Source organism: Nipponia nippon, unplaced genomic scaffold (genome assembly GCF_047370975.1).
Source record: "Nipponia nippon isolate SJK-2023a ecotype South Korea unplaced genomic scaffold, ASM4737097v1 scaffold_24, whole genome shotgun sequence".
Lineage (NCBI taxonomy): Eukaryota > Metazoa > Chordata > Aves > Pelecaniformes > Threskiornithidae > Nipponia > Nipponia nippon.
This window is the reverse complement of record NW_028262341.1, coordinates 7,222,247-7,239,533: the sequence shown is the minus strand read 5'-3', so window position 1 is coordinate 7,239,533 and position 17,287 is coordinate 7,222,247. Positions and strand designations below refer to the sequence as shown.

Here is a 17,287-nt window from a genome sequence, read left to right as displayed (position 1 = left end):
GCTTCCTGGTGTGTGATGCAGTTTGAATTTACAGTAAATGACACTGCTGATGCACACCTCCCCCAGTGTTCAAGCTTGTTCGCAGTCTCTTCTTCAGTCTTCATACAAACAAGTCACTACAGGCCTTTCCTTCCTTTTTCTCAGGCTGCTGGAGGCTTTTTGCATTCCCCCACCATTTTTCCTTCTGCATTTTCCTTCCATGCTGCCTCTTGTTCCTGGTAAGACAAAACAACTTCCAATTCTCTTTCAAACCACTCTGCTAGTGGCAGAGGCTAACATTCAATAAATACATCCCATTCACCTGCTTGCCTTGCTTCTCTTCTTTTCATACTGCAGCTCTCCATGTCCAGCATTGCCTACCCAGTCCCAACACCGACACCTTCCTTGCCCCATCTTCAAAGGGCATTTCCTGGTTTCAGCTGAGACAGAGTTAATTTTTTTCCTAGTAGCTGGTATAGTGCTGTGTTTTGAATTTAGGATGAGAATAATGTTGATAACACACTGATGTTCTAGTTGTTGCTAAGCAGTGCTTACACTGGGCAAGGACTTTTCAGCTTCCCATGCTCTGCCCAGTGCACAAGAAGCTGGGAGGGGGCACAGCCAGGACAGCTGACCCAGACTGCCCAAAAGGCTGTTCCATACCGTATGGCGTCATGCCAGTATATAAACTGGGGGGAGTTGGCCGGGGGGCAGGGACTGCTGCTCGGGGATGTGCTGGGCATTGATTAGTGGGTGGTGAGCAATTGTATCGTGCATCACCTGCTTTCTGTTTTTTTTGTTTGTTTGATTGGTTGGTTTTTTGTTGTTTAAAAGAAAAAGGATGGAGAAAAAAGAATGGGAGAAATAGAAGTGAAAAGAATTCAGAAGGGTTTTATACTTTGAGGTTTTTGCCTCCTCATCAAGTTGAAACCATCTTTAAAGCTCCTTTTTTTTGAGATAGTGTTATTTTAAAGCCAAGTATTTAAAGCAGCTTTTCACCCAGTTTGACTTGGCAGCAGCTGCACTGTGCACTTCCCGTAAATCCATTTCCCAGCGCAGCACTGTTTACCTTCAGGTCTGCATCTGGCCCGTGCTATCTCAGTGGGGCGTTCTGCAGTTAGCAGCCTCCTCCACAGGCTGCACGGCCCCAGGCGTTTTCTGCCCCAAACAGCTCTTTGTTCAGAATGATTACAGTAAAAAAATGAAAACCCTGTATCCCTTCCTGCCAGCAGCTGTGTTGTAATGAGATCCTTACCAAAAACGTGCTGCTCGGACAAGTTGCTGTGACCCTGCCATGAGACGCCGGCCAAAAGATGAGGGGTCATCAGGGCAGGGGATGTGTGCACAGGCTGCAGTGGCTATTTTCAAGACTGCGTTGCAGGATACCAACATTATAGTAGTCTGTGCGTATCTCTGGCTCAGACCGTTGCACGGACGTCTTTTAACAGGACATGGAAACCATTGAGGATTTCCAGAAGGTCATTTGGGAGAGAAGGGCAGGAGAGAAAAGAGGCATTCAGGATGAGTGCATGAATGGGTCTGTAGGAAAAGAACCACAACGGCGAACACGGCCACTTAGAGCAAGCGTATTTTATTGGGCTGCATCAGATCCTGTTCTGGACTCCTTTCCGGAGCTACAGAAGGGATGAAGAGATGTTCACACATCGAAGCAGTGACCAACGAAAGGAAGAGAAGCAGCATTCACCAAAAGGGTGCATTTGATCCCACAGAGGGAAGTTTTAAGGAATTTGCTCCAAGAAACGTGTATGTCAGATTGAGGAGGTCATAGCTCCTGGTCGTCTTTTTCCTGAAAGAGGAAACAGCAGATGTAAAGGGCAGGGATCCCTGCTGTTAGGAACGACTTGATTAATACAATAGCACTGTAGAACAGACTTCGGAGACCTTTTGAACAGTGCTTTTACGTGTGTATACACATTTAGATCTTTCACTTATCTACACGTATACCCGTGTGTGCCTGCATATACGCATACATTTTTTTGTGCATAGACACGCATGTTACGTATAATACGCGTAAGTCCGGCCGTCTTTGCTAAAAACCGCTTTACCAAACTAGTAAGTTTTATTCGGTAAGGAAAGCAAGGACCTCTGCCTCCATAAAGTCAAGTATTCAGCCACATGAGCGCTTGTATGTTTGACTCAAGCTGCTATCATGGTTCCGAGCTCCTTATTGTGTAGCACACACGGTAGCTGAATTGTGCGCACTCACAGCCACGAGCACACCCGTGTCTGTTTGTACAGTCAGCTGCGTCTTAGCTTCTGAAGAAGTGGTATACGAGTTGAAAAAAAATTCTACACGCTACAAGGGGGTGTTGAAGGGATGCTTGATGAGTGAGAGCAACGGACCCCAGTCTGTATCTGTCTTTCTCTGTATGCTGTAGAGGAGCAGGAAGGTGTTCTCTTCTTGCCCCGGGACTGGCGCAGCCCACACATTTGCCTGTATTTGGCTGTCACTCTTAGCGTGGGGTTTTCTCTTTGCAATGTCCCTAAAAGCCCACTCCTGGCCCATTGCCACGCACGCCCCACACAAACGCAGCGATGGCACACGTCACAAACGGACGAGTGTCCCTAAACCACTTGCTGGAGCAGGACCCTCTATCTGCCTCCTTTCTGCAGGGCTGGCTGCCCTAACGCCTCTTCCTCCTTTTCTGCAAAAAGCCAAGTATCGGAGACCTCCTAAGAGACACGACTCTCTCCTTGCCTCCATTCCCTGCACCTGCCCTTCGGTGCAGTGAGGACCAGAGATGGTCCATTGCAGCGTCTGCCTCGTCCTGCTCTTCATCTTCTCTTGCTGCTGCTCTGCTCGTTTAGGTTGTTGCCCTGTGCCTTTCTATGTGTTACCACAGGCATGGATTTTAGGTTGCTCTGTCCTGTCCTCTAACCTCCTCCTCCAAAAGCGGTGTGTCCAAGCAAGACCTGATACTCCAGCAAACAAGCGGATGTCTGAGGAGAGCATCGTGGCTGAGGGGAGGATGCACAGCTGGGCTCTAAGGCAAAAGGGCAGCACCCAGGAGGTGGGAGCAGGGACCAGGAGGAATTTGGAAAGGTTGCCCAGGACCTGGGTAGGGTGGAGGAACGCCTGGGTAGGGGCAGGAACCTGATGAAATTCGACTAGAGTTGAGTTTTGTCTGGCAGGAACAGCCTCGTTGGGTGACACACGCTGGGGCTGACTGGCTGGAGAGCAGCTCTACAAAAAGTGGCCGGGAGGCTGCCTCGGCAGCCAGGGACGTGAATGCCAGCCAGCAGCATGCCCTGGCAGCAAGGAGGGCCACCAGCACCCTGGGCTGCATTCACAGGAGCGCTCCCGCAAGGTGGTGCGTGGTGGGAGGGTAAGAGGCAGCAGATGGGTAAGGAAAGATGTTTTGCCCATCTGGAGAGTGAAACATTCCCAGAGAGGTTGTGTAGACTTTGTTCTCAAAGGTTTTCCAAGACCCGGCTGGATAAAGCCCTGAGCAACCTGGCCTAATCCAGTAGCTGACCCTGCCGGGAGCAAGGGGTTGGGCGAGAGACCTCCGGAGGTCTCCTCTGACCTGAACGCTTCTGTGGTTCTCGTCTCCTTATCCCTACAGCCTCCTCTTTTGTTTTGTAATCGCTTTGCTCTTATTTATAATCCTTGCATACCTTACGTATACAACCCTTTTCCAGCACCAGGCAGATTACCGGAGCTACGGACTACTGTACAATACCAGCACGCCGGTGGGGCAAAGGCTGCCAGGGGCAGGTACCTCCTGACAGGGCTACCTGCAGTCTTTGCTCCTCATTGCCACTATTAGCACAATCCGCCTTAAAATTCCAGGCCATGTTGCCAGACTCTGTCGTGACTTCACTATGCCCTCTGCAGAGCCACGTGCATGCTGTGCAGTCAGAAAGGACGTGACACCACCCGTTCTGCAGGAATGACGTTCACCGTGGTGGTGCCGAGATGTGCCCGAGGCTGCCACTCTTTGTCCTTCCTCCAGCAGCCGAGAGTGGCAGACCTCTGCTTTGCGACTGGGAAACTCCTTCCGGTGGCTTTGTAATACAGGGCGAAGAGAAATTTCGGATTAAACTCCCAGAGGTCATCATGTTGCAAAAGGGTTGTCAAACACGTGAAAGGAGCACAGCTCCTTCACATCACAGCTGTGAGGAGAAACTGGTACTCTGGGTATCGTACGGTTAGGATGGTGCCAGGTCTCTCCCCTCTCTGGCAGGAATCAATGCACCCAATGTCACGTGTGTCTGCCTGCAGTGCAGCGTCTGGGCTACCTTAAGCCATTAGTCACTGGTCTGAACTGTTTCACAAGGAGCTTTTTTCATAATGAATTTGCGAATGGCTCTTTTTCAAACTCTGGATTTCACAGGTTTTGCTGAAGGTAGGGCTTAGGGAAGTGTAACCCCAACGCAGGCCTTTAATGAGTGAGGCCGCTCTGATGTCTGCTTCTGCTCAAACTGGTGGGCATTTAGCCCTGGACGGCCTTTTAGGTGCACTTGCAAACCCAGGGCCCTAAACCACCTTAGCCTAAGTGTGGAAGAGCTCTTCCCTGCCCTGCTCCTCTTCTGCAGGCCATTTCCCTGCGTAGAAGATATGGCACGCACGTATGGGACCTGCACAAACTTCATTCGTCTCCAGGTACTCAGCCTGACTGGTTCCCTGCTGCAGCAGTTCTCCATGCCTGCGTGCAAGCACCTCAGAAAGTCCTGCTGGGGCTCACCATACTCCCCACTAGCAGAAGAGCTCAGTGGGTCCCCAACAGAGTGTCCAGACGCTTTTTAAAGCCAGGTGCAACATAATAAAAGCCCATCTTCTCCAAGCAGTCAGTCTGACACTTCAGAGACTTTGTTTTAGAGCGACAGGCTCCATCTTCTAACATGGAAGGCAGAACCAGAAAGAAAGATCTACAAGCGGAACCGTTTTGTCTAGATCCTAGGCAAAGGCTAGCAACTGACACCTGTGTTGTCAGAGATTTTGGTGACATTTCTTTCAAGTATGCAGGAAGAAAGTCACAATGTATATGCTGCAACTGGAAATCCCAGAAGCAAACTCACACTTTGCGGTTGCGTAATGGCACGCAACACCGCTCCATCAAGGCATGCTTCGGTATTAAAAATACTCAAATTTGTCCACACTACTGAAAAAGTATAGAGTATATAGTGTACTGGCTGCTCCCGGCTTGGATAAGTGCACTCTGCGCTGGGTTAAAAACTGGCTGGACGGCCGAGCCCAGAGAGCGGTGGTGAATGGAGTCAAATCCAGTTGGCGGCTGGTCACAAGTGGTGTTCCTCAGGGCTCAGGGTTGGGGCCAGTTCTGTTTAATATCTTTATCAACAATCTGGATGAAGGGATCGCGTGCACCCTCAGTAAGCTTGCAGACAACACCAAGTTGGGTGGAAGTGTCGATCTGCTGGAGGGTAGGAAGGCCCTGCAGAGGGACCAGGACAGGCTGGACCGATGGGCCGGGGCCAACTGCATGAGATTCAGCAAGGCTCGGTGCTGGGTCCTGCACTTGGGTCACACCAACCCCATGCAACGCTACAGGCTGGGGGAGGAGTGGCAGGAGAGCTGCCTGGCGGAAAAGGACCTGGGGGTGTTGGTTGACAGCCGCCTGAACATGAGCCAGCAGTGTGCTCAGGTGGCCAAGAGGGCCAATGGCATCCTGGCTTGTATCAGGAATAGTGTGGCTGGCAGGAGCAGGGAGGTGACAGTGCCCCTGTACTCGGCACTGGTGAGGCTGCATCTCGAGTGCTGTGTTCAGTTTTGGGCCCCTCACTACAAGAAGGACATGGAGGTGCTGGAGCGTGTCCAGAGGAGGGCAGCGAAGCTGGTGAAGGGTCTAGAGAGCAAGTCTTATGAGGAGCGGCTGAGGGAGCTGGGGTTGTTTAGTCTGGAGAAGAGGAGGCTGAGGGGAGACCTTATCGCTCTCTACAACTGCCTGAAAGGAGATTGTAGCGAGGTGGGGGTCGGCCTCTTCTCCCAAGTAACAAGGAATAGGACGAGAGGCAACGGCCTCAAGCTGCGCCAGGGGAAGTTTAGGTTGGATATTAGGAAAAACTTCTTCACCGAGGGGGTGGTCAAGCATTGGAACAGGCTGCCCAGGGAAGCGGTTGAGTCCCCATCCCTGGAGGTATTTGAAAGACGGGTAGACGTGGTGCTTGAGGACATGGTTTAGTGGTGGACCTGCCAGTGCTAGGTTAACGGTTGCACTCGATGATCTTAAGGGTCTTTTCCAACCTTAACGATTCTGTGATTCTATGATTCTAAAACCATTGCTGTTGGCCACAGAGCACTCCCCAGGACTTACCTTTCAGCGACTACAGGACACCCATACGCAGCAGCAGGCCGGGGAGCCTCCCAGACATTCTCTGCAATTCGGATAATCCTCCAAAGTAGTGTGTCCCAACAAACACATAAGGGACCTGGGCAAAAACAATGCCACGGATTAATCAGTAGAGCTGGGTCACTGAAGGCAAAGAGCGGGGAGAGGATTTGCCTGGGAAGCAGACTTGACACCAAGGAGACGTGGGATTTACAAAATCCTTCTCTTCTTGTCCCCAGCCCACTGCCCGTCTGAAAATCTGCTGCTAGAAAAAAAGGAGTAGGGGAATACTCTGCATTTTATAGAGGCTGCAGGAGGATAAAACCACACTCCAGGATAGTGCCGGATAGGCTCCAAACACATAATCCCAGTGCAGCGAACGAGAAGCTCCGTGTGTCGAGACCTGTGGCACGTCCGGACCATGCGTGTGCCCAAGGCAGGTTGCCCGAGCGCCGAGGAGTCCCACCGTCCTCCTGAGGGCTTCCCAGGCATGTGAAGCTGCTGGGTGGGATGTGCTGCCGGCCACCTGCCGGCCACCGTTACTGTCAAAGTCACTTGGCACAGCAAACTCACATTTCTGGCACAACCCCTTCTCCCCATACCCTTTTTCTGGCCTTTTGTCCTCCTCCTACTTCACAGCCCTGACCGTCTGCTCTTTTCCTGCCTGTGTTGGTCCCTTCTCCTCCATCTCACGATGGTCGCCTGGGTGCAAGACGAGCAGCAAACAGTGCAGAGTCAAATTTATAAAAAAAAAGCCCCATCTTTCCTGAGGACCAGGAACAATTGCTAAACTTCAGCATCTGAGACTTCCTCAAGGCATGCATGTGCTGCTCTGCACAGAGGGAAGTGAAAGTCACCGTTGAGCTGGGAAAAACCATCCCAGCTAAAGCCAGGGAAGATAAAAAGAAATGAAAAGACAGGCAGAAGTGAAATTACTGAGAGGGTCATAGCCCAAGGAGTCAAGGCAAGAGACAGGGGCAAGAACAGGCATAAAATACGGGAAGACGGCAGCTCAGACAGCCCTCTCCCCTGCTCCTGTGCAGCCATGGGCAGGTCTAACTTTGGGACGAGGACACCCCCACCCTGAGGAGGGACGCCCACTGCCCCGTGAGCTCCCCGCTGCCCTCCCTGGGCACCTGCGTGAGCGTACAGCAGTGCCCTTCAGTAGCTGCCTTCACTGACACAATTTGCGGTGCACCCTAGCCCGTAGGCAGGCAGGCGATGGCAGCCCAAGGGACACACAGCATTTTGGTTTATCCTCCCTCTTGCCCTTTCATTCTTTGCCCTGGATTTCTTGATCTCAGCCAGCTCTTCTGCTGACCCCTCACATCCCCTTATCGGTGAATGGCCCAAAGGAGCCACCCCTGCTCCACTCACTCCCAGCCCTTATCCCACCCACGCGGTTCTCCTCTGCCTGCACTGGAGATGGGGAGATGGCTGGGCACGGTCCTCTCCCAGACGTCTGCCTCCGTCCCTCCCAGGCTGCACACAAGCAGTGCTCCGTGTCCAGCACTCGGAGGACCACGCCGCAGCGCTTTCTGGTACCGAGGAGACCTTGCTGCAAGAGCGGGCTGCGGCAGGGAGCCTGCCTGCACCGTGAGTGCCTCGGGGCGGCTGGCGTCCCCACGAAGGGGGTGCCTAAGGGGCAAGCCTAGGCAAGAACCAGAAGCATTCCTCTGGCTGTCATGGGCAAGGGAAGTGACGTGTTACTGGTGAGAGCTTCCAAGAGAGCACGGAGGAGATTGTTCTTCACCCTGCACGACCAGCTTGGTGAGCAAAGCTGGTGAACATCACCCTAAATGCCCCAGACCCCAGCAGCGGCGAGGACAAGCCTTCTTCTGTCACCCTGTCCTCAGCAGCACCCCTTTGTCCCCACTAGTGGGGGACAGTGCCGTGGGGGATGCTCCCCCGTCCCGCTACTGCTGGGAAATTACCTCCTGCTTCCGCTAACTGACTTCTCGCACTGGCAAACCTCACACCATTCTTCTTCAGCCTGGAAATTTGCTTCCACTTTCTGTGCTTTTTCTTGCTCCTAATCCTATCAATCCCCCTCCTGCTGGGCAATCAGTTTCTGCTTTCACTATGTTGTTTCACTGACAAAGCTGGCCACATTCTCCTTTCCTCCCTCCCTCCCTCCTTCACTCCCTCCCAAATTCCCCCGCTGCCAGGAAAACACTTCTGCTTTCGGGATACTGCTTGCAGTTCCCAGCACGGCTCCACACTGCTGGGAGGTTTCCTGAGGTCCGCAGGGATGGCCGCCGGCACACGGCAGCGTATCGCAAAGCTCAGAAATGGCACGGGGGTAGGGGCCAGGGAAGACATCGTGGGATTAACAAGGCTGTCTGAGAAGGTCCAGCGCTACAGAGGGCTGGGGCTGTGGGAAGAAACAGAAACGGTATTTATTAGCAATCGGTGCGGAAAAAGGGTACCGGGGTGCTGTAGCAGGCCGAGGGCTGAGCTTCAGGGCACTTGGGTGTTGCATGTTCTCCCCAAGAAGGTGAGCAAGATGCCTCGCGTGGCCCTGTGTGACATATGAGGAGCAGCCTGGGCTGTCAATGGGATCATCAAGGTCAGGTTGGACAGGGCTCTGAGCATCCTGATCTAGTTGAAGATGTCCCTCCTCATTGCCGGGGGCTTGGACGAGACGACCTTTAAAGGTCCCTTCCCAGCCAAACCGTTCTATGATTCTACGACCACCGTGCCCGGCTGGGGCCAGGCGAGGCATCAGGCAGGAGATGCAGATCAACAGTCCAACAGCCTCCGGAGAGCAAAGGCCTTAATGGTCTTGCCCACATCCCCCATACAAACTGCCCACCACAAGTGGGTGTGAGGCCGGGCTCCAGCACCTTGCTGGTGACCTGGTCCATGATGGACCAGCAAAGGCTCAAGGCTGCCTCCGCTCCAGCCTTGCAAGACCTCCCTCCCGGGCCGTCTGCCTTGGACGGGCGGGTGAATCCAGTGCGGGTGCCCACGTGCTGCCGCCCCGTTCCCAAAGGCAGGATGGGGACAGGGAGTCGAGCGAGAAATAAGGTCCCCTCTGGCACCCCTGAAAGCCTAAAATTGAGCAGGCACGATCAGACACCAGCCAGGACAGAGGCTTGACTCTGAGAGCGAGGACTCTATAGGAGGCACGGGCAGCGGTAGCGCCCGCGCTTTGCCATCACCCGCGCGGGACAGACACGGGGACACCTTCCGCCAGGGCCAGCGGACAGTCCCGCGGTCCCCAAAGCAGAAGTACAGGTCTGGTTTTTGCCTGGTCTGAGTCCAGCCACGTGTCTGGACGTGCAGCCAGCGCAGAAGAATCCCCTCAAAACTCAGGCGGTGGGGACAGCGAGTGCCCAGCATTTCCCTTCTGCGTCACTTTGTGGAGGCTGTTGGACTTTGGTATCGTTAAGGTAGATTGGGGATAGTGAAAAAAAGGCTTGTTCATTACGCAAGGGTATAACTAACACTGAAGAATGAACTGCCTGCCCTGTGTGACAGCGCTTCTGAGCAAGTGACTTCCTGAAGCTCAAGCACAAAACGTTGCTCCCTAAGACAGGTCGAATTATTTAATTAAGCTTCAGAAGAAACGGTCCCCAAGTACTGTAAGTGTAGCATCTACTTTACAGCCAGCTGCAAGGATCCAATCTGAAATGCTTGCTCTGCTTAAAGTCAGAGGGGAAAGCAAGTGTCCAAATTCAGACTAACTCGCAGCTCTGTGCTCTTGCTCCTCTGCAAATCTGCGCTGCCTCGGGCAGCATTGTAGGAAGATCTTTGAAGGAGCTTCGCCTCACAGCCCTAGAAACCTGAAGGCACCCCTCTCCACCAGCCTTTCTTTAGCCATCAGAGTCACGAACCAAGCCTTAACATCAGGCTTTTTCCCTGCTTCTGCATCTTATACCAGCAACGGGATTTGGAGGAGGTAAAACGTGTCCCGGGACGTGCTGCAGCTCCCCGGGAGGAGCTGGCAGCAGGTGAAACTCTGTGTCCACCGGGTCCCCGCGATGGGGAGGAGGCTGCACGCCTCGGCACGGCAGCACGGATCCCTGCAGTGGCCCCAGCGACCGGAGGCGCAGAGTCATTGAAACAAGGAGCATTTTTAAAAATGGGAAAGGGGTGCGACTTCTGCCTCCGAGCTGGCATAGGAATGTTCAGCAAATTCTGAAAGAAGACAGCGAGAACTTACGGTTCTTTGCCCTGTGCGTTGGTGCAAGTATTCCTGGACGTCCTCTGACCCAGTAATATCAAACTGTTGCAGGCATCCAGGCAGCAAGCTATGTTGCATGAGAATATCCATGGCATTCCTGCAGTTAGGGCAGCCTCTCTTCATGAACAGGGTTATTGTGCCATTCCTGACTCTGTTCTCCACAAATGCATGAGCCATGCTGCTTTTCCAAGATGAGCAGCACCGCTGCCCTTCACCAGCGAGTTCACAGGCAGGTGGGACAGTCGCAATCTCAGTCCGAGACATTTATGAGTGCCTTCCTCCCTGGAAACTCCTCCCCAGGAGGATGTAATCTCTTTACCAGACAGCATGTTTTAAAGCAGCAATACTTCTACTTTCTGTCTGGTTTTGTAGAACATCCAGATTGCCTGACGAAGTAACAGCATAAAAGCAGGAGGACGCTTAGCTACCAGGTGTTATTTCGGCGCCTGCGCTGTGGTACAAGGTCTGCAGGAGCTGCTCGTGAACTGATGCCCTGGCTGAGGCTCAGCTCCCACTGCTGCCTCTCTCCCCTTGCGCAGCTTTGGTTGTGCCTGTCCTGCCCCTCACCTCACCTCACCCCCTGCAGGATGCTAAAACCGCCTCGCGGCAGGGGGGGACGGACAGTGCAGACATCGGGAAACCTGCAGGTAAGTTAAGGGAGATCCACCCTTTCGCCATACAGGCTTCCCATCCTGGAAGTGGAAAAACAACTGGTTGTTTTGTGAGTACACATTTCTACCTGCAAACCTTCCATAACGGGTGGGATTCCCTGCCTACAGTTTCCAAAAGTGCCTCAACGGCTTGTGAGCCTTGCTTCAGATCCCAAAGGGTCTCTGCTTTACCCCAGCCATGAACTAAGAACCAAAAGTGTTCAAAGAACCAGCTCCAGAACTGAAAAAAAGTCCAGAGATGTTACTTCAGCGCATCTATGTTGAAAATGTACTTAGAGAACATACTAATGGAATCAAAAGGCTTCAACACACGCATTGTATGACACAATTAAAGTACAGGGTTGTAAACTTGGCAGAGGGAAAAATCTTAAGACGGCAGTCCTTCATAGTTTTAAAGTCATGCAAGATACAGTCGGGCAGCCAGCCCCGTAGGGCTAAATCGTGCCTAAACTTCCCATATCGAGCTGTGGCAGTGACATTGCACCCACAAGTGGGAAACTCGATGGGACCGCAGCCATCTCCAGCACCTCAGCATCACTCCTGCAGGCAGAGCTCATCTCATAGCACCCACTCATCAACATAAAGCTGCTTTATTACAGGGGTGGTAAATGACTATACGCAACATATATTTAATAATTAGCGTATATTTAATATTTAGTTCAGCTTTTGTTAAAGCGCTCAGCCTGCTCGGAGCAGCGGGACTGCAGTCAGGGACTCTGCCTTTGGGTCAGGGTGCTGCCCAAGGTAACTCCTCGAGGTTGAGAGCCCTCGCCTTATTGGGTGAGCGATGGCGCGTCTGGGGTCACCGTTCTGAAGCTTAAGAATTCTTAAGTCGGCTGTGTAGCGTTAAATTCCCGTTGGCATCCTGCACCTGTGGTTTACTAATGTTCCTCGGAGCACCAAACGCTTGTGATTAGAATAAATATTATTTAGTTTGACTTTGTGCTTCTCTGCGACGTGGCCTCACTCCAGTATGTCCACATCTGTCTCGTACTGGGGAGCCCAGAACTGGTCTACACAGGTGAGAAACCCCCACGAGTAGCTCGGGCCACTCGCCAAATATAAGCAACCCACTCCCATTTTAGCTATTTAAAATAACAAGGCTTAATAGAGAAGGAGAATAAAGAAATTCAACTTCTTATTTTCATGAGTCTGGGAGGCGAAAAGCAGCACCAGGGCCCATGCTACCTTGTTTTCAGTTAATTGATTTTGCATGTGACAGGCAGGAACAAGAGCTCTGCCCCTACCCCAAACAGAGCTTGCCAAATTCCGTTTTCTGCACCATCAGCATTGTAGAAGGAAACTTGCTCCGTTGTGCACAGAAAAACATGCATTTTGACCTCAATCCACTCATTTGGAGCCCTCAGAAAGCAAAATTCAGGCAGCTGGGTTTGGGCAGCTCCTCGTGCACCACCATGCTACTGCTGCTTGCCAGGCACCGGCCGCGTGCTTGCTACACCACGGGAAGTCCTGGGCCGCAGAACTTCTCCTCACTTTCACCCTTCAGCGTTACTTTTCATTCTCTCATTTCCAGGAAAACCAAAAGTCCTGAGACCAGATGCTCTTCCCAAGTTATTTTCTCTGCTAGTCAGTTTTAGCCGGTGTGCATTAGCCTTCAGAAGAGGTGTCATCTGCTTTAAGTACCTGATTTCCCATCTTGAAACTGCAGCAAAGGTTAGGCACTACCTAAGTGTGCCTTTGAAGTCTGCATGCATCAAATTAACAGATTTAAAAGGTTTTGGGAAAGCACAGTGGGTGAAGTTAGCTAAGTAATCCTACCCGCAGTGATAAGAACCCTGAAGTCGTATTTCCTGGAATTTGTCCCGTTTTGGGTACAAGCATTTCTCTTCCTGCAGAAGAAAAGTCAGCTTCTGGTTTTATCACCCCTGGAAATCACCCGGAAAGGAAAGGCAGCAAAAGCTAAAAGCCTAGCTGGGCTACTCGGAGGTTTTGCGATACCCATCGCTCCTGGTGCCTTTGGGGGCACAGTCCCCCTTCTGCCTCCCCTGGCTGATGCTGAGACCGTCTCCAGACGCCCCTGCTGGCCATCCGCCTCCACCTGGCTTGGGATTGTCCCCTTCAAGAGATTTCCTCACCTTTCAGGCAACGCTGCTGTCATTGCAGTCAGCGTGGTGGCCACCCTGGAAACTCTGAGTGTAGAAGAGCTACCAGGACAAACCATGAATTTTTCTGATCTTATTAACTGGAAATGGTGTGGGTGTATTGGCAGGTAACCTCCAAACACCCATTTTTGCGGGGGAAAAAGGGAGCAGAGTGGGAGTGGGAGATGATGGACACAGTACTTACATTTGCTGTTTTTTTATTTACGGAATATATACTGTTATATACTGAATTTATTCTTATTGTATTGTTTGCTTAACTTTCATACCTTATAAAGGCACATGGATGCTGGCTGGACACTTGACAATATCGGGTGAAAACTAAATGAACAACAAGAGGGATGCTACTAAACAAAAAACTTCTTCACTGAAAGAGGAGTCAGGCCCTGGCACAGGCTGCCCAGGGAAGTGGTTGAGTCCCCATCCCTGGAGGTATTTGAAAGACGGGTAGAGGTGGTGCTTAGCGACATGGTTTAGTGGTGGACTTGCCAGTGCTAGGTTAACGGTTGCACTCGATGATCTTAAGGGTCTTTTCCAACCTAAACGGTTCTTTGATTTTATGATTCTAAATCTCAATAAGCAAAACGTCACAGTCTGTAGCATCAGCTCTCAGCGTGGAGTTAACTGGAGCTCTGACCCCCTCTTTGAATCCACATAGAAATGCTGCCGTGGCATAAGACAAGAAAATAAGAATTATAATCCACGGTGAAAAGGGCATTCTTCCTGGCATGTGGTGCCCAGACGCATTCAAATTGCAGGTTGCATTTCCAGGTGACAGCCTGGCAGCTTGCTCTCGGTAGAGAGTCTTAGAAAGGCTTCACTCATGGCGGCTCATGCAAGACAGGTTAGTGTCAGGACAGGCATCATCAGGGTGAAAAAACACCCCTGAACAAACAGTCTGCAGGCATCTACCTGCTGTGATGACTACTAGATAACGGCAGCTAGGGGTGGAGGTGGAGAAACATGACTGGGCTATTAGCCTACAAGGAAAAGAGACCTGGTGTGTCAAAGGGAGAGAGGCTTGGGATGTGGTTCACCAGACATTTACATTTAGAGCCTGCAGATGCAGTGGATATCAGGGTTCAAGAGAGTTCTCCCTGCACGAGGCTGTGGTTGTGACGCTAAATGTGTGGTGCGAGTCTGCAAGGGTGCACTTTCCTGCGTGTGCCGTGGGATGGCTGCATACGGTAACCGAGAAAAAATTGTGGCTTTTGGTTTGAAATGCTCCAGTCCCTACTGTGGGGATAAGCAGTCCTACTGAGCTTGCAGGCCTATGTGACTACCTGGTGACTGGTGGTGTGGGGCTACTTGTTCTGGGGTAGCCATAGACTTTATCTGTATGTATTTCAAGGGTCTCTAATCAATGGGGTTGTGCAAGGCTCTTTCCTCACGTCTCCAGTGATACCACAGTTCTACCTTAGGTACCTTCTCTGGGGGTTATGACCATGAAGGAACTAACCTTTCGTGAAATCCTACGAGGGCTACTGCCGTTACTTTTAAATATTTACCGGGTACACTACATCTCTTGCAAAAATGGGAAGGTATACTTCCTTTGGGGGAAACCACTGCTCGGAGAATAGTCTAAAATGCATCATTAAGGGAAGGAAAAAGGGAAGAAGCGTAACGCTAACTCTGTGCAAAACTGCGCATACAAACCTTGATAGTGTTCAGCATGTATGTGTACAGGGTTTGATCCTACACAAGCTTGAAAAGTGTGCATAACATTATGGGGTTCCTTGGCGAAGAACCACCTCTGCAGCCCAAACATTGCCTGTAACGCAATGATTAAATACTCCCCTAAAAGCCAGAAGGATGCAGGTTTGAGAGAGAGGATTGAATCTGCATCCCCTTGTCCTGGTGAACATTGCCAACCCTGCAGGACTCTCTCAACAAGCATCCTGGGTGACCCCAACATCTCACTGCATGAAACAACTCTGCAAGCTACTTTCCAAATTGCAAATTGAAAAAAAAAGTCCAGAAATGTTACTTCAGCAGACCTATGTTGAAAATGTATTTAGATCACTAACGAAAACGGAAAAAGTTAAAGAAAGAAAAAAATGAGTAGGAAAGTAATATGTATTGCACTTAGATGTGAAAAATGTCATTTCCTATCACTATAGTAGAATTAAAAATTGAATCATAAATTAATGGGATAGACAGGCAGGCAAACCCCTCCTTGCCTACCTTGCCTTCTCAGGTGCCTCTGTGCAACAAGGATGAAGCTCTGGATGTGGAAGGCCAGTCAATGGATGATGTGGCTGATGGTCCACCTCCACCAGAGGTGTTGCTATGGTCAGGAAGGCCTACCCCCTGTATCAAGACCACCTCCGCGAAGAAGAAAAGACGGGTTATAGTTGTAGGTGACTCCCTTCTGGCGGGAACAGAGGGTCCAATATGCCGGACAGACCCTCCTCTTAGGGAAGTCTGTGGCCTCCCTGGGCCCCCTGTTAAGGACATCACTAGGAAACTTCCTAGCCTGGTACGGCCCTCAGACTAGTACCCATTACTGCTCTTCCAGGCCTGCTGGTGTCCAGCGGAATTCACCTCTCTCAAAAGGGGAAGAGGGTCTTTGCTCATGAGCTAGCAGGGCTCATTAACAGAGCTTTCAACTAGGCTTGAAGGGGGAGGGGGATGATATCAGGCTTGCCCGTGACAAGCTGTGGGATGCCACGCTGATGTTAGAGGGTGCTAGCAAGACCCCTCAGCCCGTTGCTCTAGGACTTGCTGAGTACACTGGAGCACGCTTGAAGTCTTACAGAGATGAGCCAGGGGCTCCTGAGGTAATAGAAGCCAAGAGGGAAACAGCAGGGAAACACCTCAAAGGAATTAAGGGGTGTTCCTCTAAGAAGGTGACACAGCTGACAGCCCAGCTGAAGTGCCTCCACACCAATGCACGCAGCGTGGGCAACACGGGGAGGTGGAAGCCACTGTGCTGCTAGAAAGCTACGACATCTTTGCCGTTACTGAAACTTGGTGGGTCAAATCCCGTGACTGGGGCACGGCTGCCGATGGCTACAGGCTGTTCAGAAGGGACAGGCGAGGAAGGAGCGGGCGGAGGGGTTGCCCGGGGCATCAAGAAATGGGTGGAGTGTGAAGAGCTGTCTCTGAAGAATGGCCACGAGCAGGTTGAAAGCTTAGGGGTAAGAATCAGAGACCGAGGCAACAAAGGGAACCTTGTGGTTGGTGTCTGCTACAGGGTGCCCGATCAAGGGGAGCCTCTTGATGAAGCCTTCTTACTCCAGCCACAGGAGGCATTGCATTCGCAGGCTCTCAGCCTGCTGGGGGACTTCAACCACCCCAACATCTGCTGGAAAAGTAGCATGGCGAGCTATAGGCAATCCAGGAGACTCCTGGAGTGCATTGAGGATAACTTCTTAACCCAGGTAATAGACAGCCCTACCAGAGGGGATGCGGTACTGGACCTGTTGGTTACCAGCGCAAGTGAGCTAATCGGTGACGTCAAGATTGGAGGCAGCTTGGGCTGCAGTGATCATGCACTGGTGGAGTTTGCAGTCCTGAGGAATATGGGTTAGGTGAAGAGTAAAGGCAGGACCCTGAATTTCAGGACAAAATCCCAGCTCTTCAAGGAGTTTGTCAATAGGACTCCCTGGGAAACTGCCCTCAGGGACAAGGGAGCAGAACAGAGCTGGCAGATCTTTAAGGATGCTTTCCACGGAGCACAAGAGCTCTTGGTACCCAGATGTAAGAAATCAGGTAAGGAAGGCAAGAGACTGGCATGGCTCAGTGGAGACCTGCTGGTCAAACCAAAGGCCAAGAAGGAAATACACAGGCAGTGGAGGCAGGGTCAGATATCCTGGGAAGAGTATAGGGATGCTGCCTGTTTGTGTAGGGATGGGGTCAGGAAGGCCAAGGCACAGCTGGAACTGAACTTGGAAAGGGACGCAAATAATAAGAAGGGCTTCTACAGCTATGTCAAACAGAAAAGGAAGGTCAAACAAAACACACTCTCCTGATGAACAGGACTGGCAAACTGGTAACAACAGACAAGGAGAAGGC

General features: G+C 51.5%; 1 protein-coding gene across 1 annotated transcript; it reads right to left on the bottom strand.

Annotated features, from left to right (window-relative positions):
• Positions 1-1,554: 1,554 nt before the first annotated feature.
• GLRX (glutaredoxin) lies at positions 1,555-10,761 on the bottom strand. Its single transcript, XM_087761545.1, has 3 exons — positions 10,459-10,761; positions 6,276-6,390; positions 1,555-1,786 (listed from the first exon to the last, which is right to left on the bottom strand). Exons 1-2 carry the CDS (start codon positions 10,741-10,743, stop codon positions 6,286-6,288), a joined length of 390 nt encoding a protein of 129 aa, XP_087617671.1. The 5' UTR covers positions 10,744-10,761; the 3' UTR covers positions 1,555-1,786; positions 6,276-6,285.
• Between the last annotated feature and the right edge of the window lie 6,526 nt (positions 10,762-17,287).